This window comes from Nymphaea colorata, chromosome 11 (genome assembly GCF_008831285.2).
Source record: "Nymphaea colorata isolate Beijing-Zhang1983 chromosome 11, ASM883128v2, whole genome shotgun sequence".
Taxonomy (NCBI): domain Eukaryota; kingdom Viridiplantae; phylum Streptophyta; class Magnoliopsida; order Nymphaeales; family Nymphaeaceae; genus Nymphaea; species Nymphaea colorata.
The window spans coordinates 9,923,352-9,935,129 of NC_045148.1; the positions used below are offsets into that span (position 1 = coordinate 9,923,352).

Below are 11,778 nucleotides of genomic sequence, written 5' to 3' on the forward strand. Positions count from 1 at the left end.
AAACTAAAGTTGTTATATATATATATGACCAAACTCAAAGGGCCAGATCACTTAATTGACCTGTATCCTAAAAGATAAACTGCAAGCGTGGATTTAGGAAGGGAACATCTCATGATATATGGTAATAAGAGTTGGTGTGGTTTGGTTCATTTGTGTTATTGCAATGAGATCAGCGTTAAAAATATTTGCAAACAAGAGGTCCCATCCACCTGGCTGGGGGTTGTGCTTAATATATTGTAAGTTACGTAGACAAATTTTGTTCTTTATAGAAGGTTAAGACTCTAACACTAGGGACGCTTGTTTTTGGGCCATACCTTTATGATGGCTCCATTTCCACTATGTAAATTTCCATTCGGACGACCAAAATAAGAGGTGCATGCAGAGCCTGACTGGAGTTGTATTGTTGTACTTAATCGCTGCGTCTGGTTAAATCCATTTCGGTGCCAGACAAACGAGGGGCTGTCTGATTTCCGTCTCAATGTGGTAATCTTTTACTAAGGTTCTGATCCGTCATAAAACCTGACGCGCGGAAAGATTCTTGGTTGGAGTTACTGTCGCTCTCCGTCCAAATGCGGACCCTGAATGATTCAACTCGGATTCGATTCGGTTAACCCTATTCGTGGTTTCTGGCGCCTTCGAGTCGTCCTTTTCGACCATTGCTACGGAAAGTCCGAGACGGTTTGGAGCGATACACCTGGGGACAAATAGCGGGTCCTCCACAAGCACGCTTTCCCGCTCGTGGCGAACGGTCTGTAGGCCCGACGGCTTTCGGGTATAAGAACCCAACCCTCGCAGGGTTGTACGAACTTCTTTTTCATATTTCTTCGCTCCTCTCTCCCCAGTCCTCCTTCATCACTCACAGTTCGCCGTTTGCACTTAGTAATGATGCAATCTACGAGTTGTTCGGCGTGCGGAGCGTGGCCGCGATCGTTCGCGGCAGCGTTGTCGAGGAGGCAATCGCGCTCCCTTGGCGCGTCGATCGCGCTTTCTTCCCACTCCGTCGACTCTCAGGTTTGTGATTCCCATCCAGATGGGGTGAACTTTCTAACTATTTGATCTTGCTGACTTCTTATAACTTTGTTTTTGGTACTTTTTAGATGCTTTCACCGCTTACTGCGATTGTGTCCCCCATTTTGTTAAAGACCGTTTGCTTCTTATGGGCGTGCAGATATATAGAGTGACGTGTTGTTCGTATAGATCTCGGAGACGTGGATATGGAGGCGTTCTGAATCTTCGTTCAGTGTCACGAGTTGCTGCCACGGACGAGGTAGTTTTTTGAAGAACCAATTCGGCGTAGTAGGCATGGTCATTTTCTGTATAATTGAAATGAGTGAATGACGTGTACTCTGCTGTTATCTTTGGCATGTTGTACTAATTTGTTGGAAAAATGTTTGTTACATTGGTGGTTGGATTTGCAAAAGCTCGCCTATAGGTTGTTTATTAAATGAGGTTCTACCTTAATTTTATCAATTATTCCGCTGAACTACTAACAAATATAAGCGACCTGTTGCGCTCAACGCTACGTCCCTGATAATTTAGTCTACCAATTTTGTATATATATATATATGTGTGTGTGTGTGTGTGTGCGTGCGTGCGTGTGTGTATTTCAGTTTCTTTTAGTGTGTGTATATATATATATATATCTATATATATATATATATATATATATATATATATATATATATATATAGAGAGAGAGAGAGAGAGAGAGAGAGAGAGAGAGAGAGAGAGAGGCAATAAACGGTTCTCTTGAGTTCTGTTTTTTTTTTTACTATTGATGGCAAAATTCAGGCAATAAGCCTCTTGGGCTTTGTTTTTTTTTTCAAGTAGTTCATACGTTTGTGTCATATGGAAAACAAGGAAAAATCTCTAAAATTCATGGTATCTTGAGACCATGGTCACAAATAGCGTTTTGGAGTTTTAAACGGTGAGGTTTTTCTCGGGTATAATAAGGCGAGCTTGAAAAAGATGGGAAAAAAATGGTAAAGTTTTAAAATAAAAAAAATGAAGGAAAAATAAAATAAATGAGAAACTAATAATTACAAACAACAAGCAATAAGTAAATTTGTAACAAATAAAAAATAGAAAATGAAAAAAAAATGTTTGGCATTAAAAAAACATTAAAAATGAAAAAAAGGAAAAAATGTGAAAAAAACACGTTAAAGTTTTTAACGTTTCAAAAAAGTATGTTTTTTAAAAGTTTTAAACGGCAGTTTTATTTATCGCTTTTTTTTCACATTTTTTTCAAAAAAAATACGTTTTTTGTGAAGTTGAGACATACTTTAGCATTTTTGTTGCCAAAACAATAGAATGGAGAAAGGAATGTCTTTTGCCCCATACATTGAATTTGTTTCTGTGAATGGTATAAAGCTGAGTTTGTGAGATGGTAAATTTTTATTGTTAAAGATATATCTTAAATTTCCACAACTTTGTCTTATGGCCCATGGGTGCGAATACAGGTATGGAACAATTTCAAAAATCTTGCCACATACACACACAACGTGTCTTGTAATGGCAATTGCCTTCTAACTTGTCTTTTAATAGTTATTTTCTTTCTTTGCTTATGTCTTCTCCAGGGCAATTGCCTTCTAAGTTGTCTTTTAATAGTTATTTTCTTTCTTTGCTTATGTCTTCTCCAGGATGGATCCTCATTCTCGTTGTTTGATGATGTGTTTGATGATCATGATGATGGAACCCTTGGAGGAAGTTTGTGCTTGATGTCATCAAGTGAAGGAGAAGATAGTGATACAGAGATCATAATTAATACTTCTGGGGATGTAGACTACCACAGGAACAATGCCTCTGACGTCTCTGGTTCATATTTGGAAACAAGTAGGCTTGCAAATCTTAGAATAAGAACTAAACACAAGAGGTAAGAGGACAAGTCAAATTTGATTTTAGTCATGATGTTCCTTTTTGTTCTTTACCAATAGGAAATAAGTTTTTTATTGTACTGAACAATCTGCCTATGAAAGCTATTAGTGTCATTATTATTGTTGTTCTTGTTCTTATTCTTATTATTTGTTAGTATCGATGGAAATTTGGAGAATTAACTAAGTTCTTTGTTTCTCTGCAGAACCTATCTTGGAATACTGAATAATTTGGGACTGATTATATTTTTGGTTGGGATCCTATTTCTCTTTGATGTATGTGCATGGCGGATTGTGAGGCTACCATTGGCACCATTTTTCTTGACAGGCCCTTTCTTAGTCGCAGCTTGTTTAGCATCATTTGCTGGATTCTTTTGTGTGCCACTGTTCCATGTTTTAAAGATTCATCAAGTATTGAGGGTAGAAGGGCCTGACATTCACCTATACAAGAAGGGAACTGCGACAATGGGTGGCTTATTTTTCATTCCAGTTGGAATTATAGTTGCTGGAGCAGCATCTGATTTTTCTTCCATTGAAGTTTTTGGGGCAGCTGCAGCAACCATTGCTTTTGCAGCAATAGGGTTGCTTGATGATTCCCTCATTCTTATGAAGAAACATAATTATGGGTTGCCTGCACCGATTAAGATAATATTAGAGGTAGGATATACTTCTTGGTTTCCATCAATTAATTGTTATGCTTCCATGTTTTCTGTTTTGTCTTGTCAAGGAAACTGGTTCCTCCCAAAAAATTCCTTGACTAATCTCATTGCTGGCATTTGGCAGGTAGCTGCTGGTACATCGTTTTCCTTCTGGCTGAATTCAACAAATGTAGCATCACCATACAGCATGTATAGCTTCTCATTACCAATCTGTTGATATAAACCCGACAAATGCTTGAGCTACATTTGTAAGTGGCTATCTGAGTATAGAAATATTTTTATAACGGATGTGTGATCAAAGTGGTTGGTCATCTAAAAACTGCAAATGAAGTTGTATTCACAGCATTTAATTTGTGTGTCTGTTTCTTATTTGTTTTTTGGTTGATGGATTAGAGTGTTACCCGGCATTCAAGTGGGTATTAACTTTTCCTTAATGATGGCCTCTCAACAGGCTTAGCCATGGAAATATTGGTGATCCTGAGCATGCAATTGACCCAAGCAGCAGCAAGCTTTCCTCATTTAGATCAACTTACGTGGCAGTTCCTTTTGATTCCTTTTTATTTTGGTTCAAGAAGGGATTTGACATTTGGTCTTTTAATTTGATGTTGAGCTTCATTATTTTTGGTTCCTCATTCTTGATAGGACCACATACTCTGAAGCTTTCTTGTTATCGGGAAGATCTTGTAAATTCAAAAGATTCAAATATTGACATAATAGAAAAAATTATAAATTTATTGTTTCCTACTATTTCTCAAAGGTATTGATGACCTCAACATAACTTTTTAATTTATTAAAAGAAGGGTACTCTTTGTTTATAAAGAGGGAAAATATCAGGCATGTTTTGAAGATATCTCAATATTTTATGCCAATATTGATTGGCTAGTTTTAAAATGGCAATAATAACTGCGATATTTTCTAACTATGGGATATAACTGTGAGTGGACAAAACCTACACTTTATCCTGTTACCCTTTCTGCTATGGTGCTCTGCTGTGTGGAAAATTTTTCATATTCTGCTGGTTTGGTTTTAATAAACCTAGTCATCTTATGCTATTTTTTTTTCTTATTTTGTAGTTATGGCATGTGAAAGGGGTTATCTGCTTTGCTTCCCACATTCTGCATACATTCTGATCTAAGAAATTCAAAATACTAGACAGGTGAACAAGAAAAGGGCTCATACTTAAGTGAGAATGGCCCTGTTGTACAGGAGTTAGATTTCTCTTCCAGATATTTTCCTGAGATGGCTAGTCAAATCATGAGAAATCGTGCTGATTGCGAACTGAAGCCACATTATGTCTGTATTCTCTCAACGCAAGAATTACCTAGCTTAATTTAGAAATTGAAAATTTTCCAAAGTAAATTCTAGGTTTGCAGATGATCTACTAATCAGAATGCAGCCAGATGAATGTTAATCAATTAAATGGTGAAGCATCAGTCCATGTTTTGTAGGAAATTATTTGTTTTGGAGTCTGAGAAACACACTAATACACACATATGGAAATTAGATTGGGCTTCCAGTGGACATCCAGCCACTTTGGCTTTTTTCCATATGACCACTTGGATGTGGTTGGAACATCTAAAGGTGTACTGATTCAAAAAGGAATTACAAGCATCCTATCTGTGACTCAGGTTTTATGACCTGAAAGACCTAGAGGTTTTTTCTTTTAATCCTCTCTATTTGGATAGTCTATCTGTACTATACTAAAAGATTTGTGAAAAGACCACTATATCTGGCCAAAAGTTTGGACGGCTATCAGGTGGTATTTGTGAGTATGTGTGTGTGTATCTATACACAAACACACATACACTCCTCATGGAGTAAATACGAGTCGGGTGTTTAAATGGTTATTACTTATTTTTGAATGTTATCAAAATGATGAATAATGATAACCTTGTCTTATAGGTTCTGATTTGTGTGTTAATGTAATCTTGGCTGCACTACTCTTTGTGCTATTAAATTTTCTTTGATGTCCTCATTACATGTACTTGCAACTGCATGTTGCAGGAAATTTTTGCTTCCTTTGCCGGCACCATTGGGCCTTTTGTGTATTGGGAGGCTTTACCTGCTTCTTGCTACATTCTGTTTTGTTTCTATGGCAAATGGAGTGAACCTTACAGACGGTCTTGATGGCCTTGCTGGAGGAGTAGCGGCACTGACTTTCGTAGGGATGTCTATTGCTGTCCTTCCAATATGTCCTGGTCAGTGCAAGTTCTGCCCTTTCAGTATCCTTTTTTGCTTATTAATCTGATCTCAGAGGAACATATTCATTTGTTACACGTATCTACTTTATTTCTTTCCCTCATACTATTATGGTTGTTGATGTGATTGCCATATAACGCTGCTTCTAGTGACAACCTTATCAGGTTATTAACTTATTATGCATATGTTTCTGCTTCGGGTGGTTTACTGCAGACAAGAACTTCTACAGATATTCTACATTTCATCCATTGTTTGCTCAAATAAGACTCATGACCAATTTTTAGAGTTCTTGTTATTTCATGTTCATTTACTTCCCAAAATGGTTGCCCTCATGAGGTTCTTCTGTGTTGCCATGTGCATTATTATTAATCTGGTTAGTTTGCCATGGAATGCTGAAATCTGGTTAAAGTGATGTATGTGTTGCTTTGTGTTTGATGAGTATAGGTTGGTTATGTCTACACAATAAGCGACACTGAATTGGCACAGATGGATCACAATGCATTAATTTCACAAAATACCGTGGGATGACTATAGATACATAGATGTGCGACACATATATGTAATTAAGCATATGTGTGCATATGTCATCACCAATATGTGCATGTTAAATCCAACATACTTCTGTACAAACTTGGACTTTTGGAACCAGTGTTGTGAAAATCAGACTGAATTGGTCGATTCAAATCAAATCAATGGTAAATCAATTTGATTCATTTTGAAATATTCTTCAAATACATTAAACTTGTTTCTTAATTTTAATGTTTTTAAAGATTTTTCCCATTTATTATTTGAGAAAACTATACATAAATATTATTGTTTCCCAATTCACAATCTATTCAGTTGGATCACAGACTCAGTTGATTCAGCTGAATGTCTGAAATTGGCAGCCTGGCTGTTCAAGTCAATTCCAATTTTGGCAAACACTGTCTTGAAGTCCTGAACCATGTTTTTTCTGCATGATTTCTGCTTGTCACATATGATTCAGCATGGCATATGGAATATGGTTGATGGAAGAGTTGTACATTAAGTGGCTAAGATGGAAATGATCACACAAGGCAAATTCCCAGGGTCTAAAGCATGAATATTATTTAAATATGAATTAACAGTGATTCCCTCAGCAAAGTGTGGCCAACAACTTTTTTTTTAAAGAACAGATGTCGAATAAAATGTCATGCAAAAAAAGATTGTAAATAAATACATAAAAGATTGTAAATAAATACATAAAACTAAAAACACTGTAGTGAAGTCATGTCTTACACATAACTGTGTCCTTGATGTTTTACGTTATGTCCTGTGCAATTTCTAATACATATTATGTTAAAATCGGATATGCATGCTAAGCTAACTGCATGTTGAAGATTCGTGTGGTCTTTCCTTTGTCATTATTGTCTAAACAGACTTGAATGTGCCATTTGTATTCTTGTTCCTGTTTCTTTCAAGTCATCACTAGTGAACTAGGAAGTTATATAAAAGAAAATCCATTTTCAAACCAGTTTCTTTAGATGTTGTATCCATTTTCAAACCAGTTTGTTTTGATTTTGTAAAAAGCATTCATTCTTGTTGTTTGAGACTCCATTTTTTTCACATCTAAGTGATGCACTCGCAACTTTTCTCAAATTAATCAACTCTTGGACGATACAATCAGTATTATTGTGATCTAAATGGGGCAGTCCATGCATTCTCTGACTGCCTATTTTTTGGGGTACTAAAAACCTTCTTTGTTGCATATATAATTTTCTCCCATGGAGTGATTTTTGTTAAAACTTTGCAATTTTTGTTTTGAAATGAACTTTGCTAGGTATCTTGTGACTTAATGATGTTTTTCTCATGTCTTTTTGTTGTGGTCCAATTGATAGCAAGTTGACCTTTCTTGGTTTACAACTTTACATATTGGATTTTGGTGAAAAACCGCCAACAGAAGCTTTTCCATTGTTGTCACAGATCTATCCGTATTTGGAGCATCAATGTCAGGGGCATGTATAGGTTTTCTCATGCACAACAGATATGAAGCATCAATATTTATGGGTGACACTGGGTCTTTAGCACTTGGTGGCGCATTGGCTGCAATGGCTTCCTGTACAGGAATGTTCTTTCCACTTATTATCTCATCTGTCGTGTTCATTGCTGAAGTACTCTCTGTCCTCATACAGGTAAACGACTTCATAAGCCTTGAGTTTTAGTCTCTTTTGACCTTTTGAGTTTTGTTAACAAAATGTCTGGTTCATTGAATTGCCATATGTTACATTCTGTGTCACATTTTCCTGTGCTCAAATTTCAAGTTATAAGTTCTATGATCAAACTTCCCAGCTTTGGTAAAAATTATGAAAGCCTGATCTTCACTAGTAAATTCTTCTTTTCTAAGACTACATGTTAGAGAGATTTTAATTTTCATGTACCAAGTGTGGTTTAGATAGAATATTTGGTGTTAGCTTGTTGCACCATCCTTAAAGGCTTCAAGGTCTCATATTCCTCTTTATTTGTGAGAAGTACACATTCATTGTCATTCTCTCTATAAACATTAATAAGGCCAGAGGTATCCATAAAGAAAGTATGAAGGATAAATGAGTTAGGAAAAAACTTGTGTTGTTGGTCGGAGTTTCTTACGATTCACTGTTTCAATGCAATCTCTAACCACTATGTGTCTTGGTTATAAAGAGTGTCCACTCTTTGGTGGTTTCAAGCTTTTTTCTCTTTAATGTTTACTTAGGAGAAACTGCCTTACCCTCAAGGCTATACCCTTGTGCCTCCGAGGTTTTTCTTGGGATCTTTATGTACCTATGGTGCATCCTTTAACTCAGGTGTCGTGCTTGCCACTGTTTGCAGCCTAAAGAGTAACTCACCGGAGCATGACGGCAACCATGAGATTCAAACGTGGTTCCAAATGTCTTTGCTAGTGTCAACATCTGCTTGTTGTTGTATTTTGGTCAGTTACTACAGTGAACTCAGATCCGCTGTGGTTTCTGTTGTGTACAACTGCTCACTTGCACCTGACATAGAGTGCTTCAGTTACAAGAATTTCACAAAGTTTATTAACAGACTTAAACTTGCATTTGGAGAAGTTTTTGAGAATGGTTGATTGTGACGGTAAGATATACCTGCATCATCTTAGGAAAATAGAGTAAGTTTCAAGAAGGATGCATGGTGAAATATGTTGGGAACATGTGTAACATAGTGTCAACATTCACATGTTAGATGAGGAGGATGATTTTATTTATTTATTAGCCAACTTTTGTTTTAGATTTAAGGTGATCTCGTGGAGGGCTTTTCTTGGCTGGCTCTGTAGTCAAGCTATACAATGTTTAGGCATTTTTGGTTTAACAGGTCTTCGTGCATAAGACGTAGCTTCTTGACTTACTCTATATTATGTGATTTGAAAAGCTAGGGTTTCACAACTAGAAAATGTTCTTTTTCCACTCTACTAATAATTCTGAGGAAAAATGGCTTTACATATGTAGCCATTGTTTTGTAATTCGGGTTGCTGTTTTTTGGTAAAAAGCATCTGATTACTTTTCTGCTTTTGCCTGTTTGTTTGGTTTCTTTTGTGCCTTAAAAAAAAAAATGTCAATCGATGATACTTCTGTCTCGTTATCAGGTTTTGACAATGGTCTCCTTATAGATACAGAATTGACGACTATGATTGCATTGTTCCCATGTTCTTTTCATGAACCATAGCTATGTACACCAATTTGATGATGTAAATTATTGATGCCTCTTCTACTTTGGGCGAATGTTGAGTCTCTTTTTATATATTTACTCACTTTAGCACATATGGTCCAGCTTGGTTTCTACAGGCTTACCAAACGCTTCTATGGAGCAGGAAGGAAGTTGTTTCGTATGGCACCTGTTCATCACCATTTTGAATTATCTGGTTTCAAGGAGCCTTCTATTGTTGCAACTGCCTACGTTGTGTCGGGCATCTTTGCCCTAGTTGCTGGGTATGTAGGTCTTATTTCTGCATAAATGCTTTTCTACCGACACAGAGAAAGAGATGCTTACTACGTAACAGGGTAAAGTTGTTTGACTTTTGAATCTCCTCAACTCATGGCATTTTTTATTTTAGATTATCTTAATTTTTTTTTGGCTAAACTATCACCCGAGTTACAGAACCCAATCTCTTGTTAATAGGACAATGTTCAAAAGTAAGCCAGGCCGTTCGACGGCGTGTATATATATATATATATATATATATATATATATATATATGTATGTATGTATGTATGTACCGTTCCATGAACACCGGAAACACAAGAAGGATGCTGCTGTTTTCAGCGGAACATGTGGGCTGTTCCGGCGGGCAGGAAAGTGGGTTTTACGGCTTCAATTGTACTGGATGACTTCTGTAGGGACGAGGACAGTGGCTTTTGAAATAGACGCTTTCATTTAAAAAAATTAATAGAACCAGATTGTTTTTCGTTATCAACCAAAAAATGAAAAGGAAATCGATGGCTGGTGTATTCGAATCTTATGAGGGAAGCGATTTCTGCAACACGACGGAATGTAGAACACAAAGTATGGACGTTCTTTACGAGCACTGTTAAATTACTTGAAAAACCCACATTGCGATCTTGAAAATAGATTAAAATAGAAAATTTGAAGTTCGTCTGAAAGCTGCACTGGTAAGTGGATATGGGTTTATGGTATGTAACAAAAAAAGTAATTATGTAGGTAATTTGTTTCACTAATAATTTCAAGAATATTGACAAACAAATCACCTTACATGATATTGATATATTTAATGAGGTCGTATGATGTCTGGGGAGATATGAAAAATGTGCCCCCTCCCTCCTGCCTTCGCCCGCCGGGGCAAAACTGTTGACAGCCTAGATTTTTTGGCTTTTAGATTAGGCTATGGGCTACGGTTGTGGGTAGACATGGTGGCACCGGCACAAGTTGCAAAACTAATAAGTCCGCCATGGGTCTTTGAGGAGAGATATTTTCTTAATTTTAAAATTCTTTTGAAATCGAAGAATAATGTCCTAAAATAAATTTCAAAAAGGTTGACTAAAGCTAAATGTGAAAAAGAAAGGTGCCTCCTATGATGTGGCCCACAAAATTGAATTGAAGATGCCAAACGGAAATCTTTCTTCTTTCTTCAAATTGGTCGGGAGGTTTAAATGAGATGGGGGGAAAATTTTTCCTTCTCGAGTCCTTTGATATGTATAAATGGTGCAAAAAATTCGTGTTGAGATGTTTACTGTTGTCTGAGTTCTCCAAGCATTTGGTGGTTAAGAAAACAATCAGCCTAGTTTAGTCGACCGTGTAGTAGTGCTTGTGAAAGGGAGGGTGTGTGGTGCATCTAGGGAACCTTGAGGCCTGAACCTTGCCTTCTCTCTCATACATGTCGGGACGTATGTTGTTTAGTTTCATTATTTGGTTTGTTTGTCCAGATTTTGTGTGGTAGCACGTCCGTGAATATTGGCTCTGGATTGTTCAGCAGCACATCAAACTCTTGTCCTCTTTTGGTTCGATATATCATTTTTTATTAAAATTAGATACCAACAATAGATATTGCGTTAAGGCATCATAATGATCAACATTGAGTAAATAGATGTCCTGTAGAGCAGTCTGAATATTACTGCAGAAGGGAATGTCCTCGTAAAATGTGACACTGGAAACGTAGCAGCCTTTTTTTTCACTCTGTAGCATTTGTAACCATTTCTTTCAGAAGATATCTAAGAATAGTAGGCAACTTTTTTACATCAAGAACTTTCTTCACATCACCATTCCCTATAAAATTTCTTAAACGATCAATGCCAAGTCTCTAGTTTCATGATTTAAGAGGAACCTCCATTTTAGAAAGCAAAGAACATGTCATCTCCAAAAGATGGCAAAAATTTTCACTTGGATATAACCACATTTTGCTGGGGTATGCCAAATAATCTAGACCATTTTCCTTCTAGAAGATCTCGAACGATACATTTCTGTATTCAGCATGTTTCAACTCGAAGGACTGTTTACGCCAATTTGAGCCTCAATAAACTTATAAAATTCTTTGGATTTGTAAAGGCCTTCACATTTGACCCTAGAATAGTCATTAGTAAAAGTCAATT

At 36.7% G+C, this 11,778-nt stretch overlaps 1 protein-coding gene across 1 annotated transcript; it reads left to right on the plus strand.

Moving 5' to 3' along the window:
- Positions 1-755: 755 nt before the first annotated feature.
- LOC116263942 (phospho-N-acetylmuramoyl-pentapeptide-transferase homolog) lies at positions 756-9,850 on the plus strand. Its single transcript, XM_031643778.2, has 8 exons — positions 756-1,011; positions 1,169-1,267; positions 2,640-2,872; positions 3,077-3,527; positions 3,654-3,718; positions 5,534-5,727; positions 7,670-7,878; positions 9,506-9,850. Exons 1-8 carry the CDS (start codon positions 883-885, stop codon positions 9,686-9,688), a joined length of 1,563 nt encoding a protein of 520 aa, XP_031499638.1. The 5' UTR covers positions 756-882; the 3' UTR covers positions 9,689-9,850.
- The last annotated feature ends 1,928 nt before the right edge of the window (positions 9,851-11,778 follow it).

Bases quoted from the DNA above. Each gene is read 5' to 3' on its own strand.
- LOC116263942 (XM_031643778.2), top strand. From the start codon at position 883: ATGATGCAATCTACGAGTTGTTCGGCGTGCGGAGCGTGGCCGCGATCG. The intron at 1,012-1,168 runs GTTTGTGATTCC...ATGGGCGTGCAG, and splicing joins CCCACTCCGTCGACTCTCAG to ATATATAGAGTGACGTGTTG. The intron at 5,728-7,669 runs GTCAGTGCAAGT...TTGTTGTCACAG, and splicing joins TGTCCTTCCAATATGTCCTG to ATCTATCCGTATTTGGAGCA.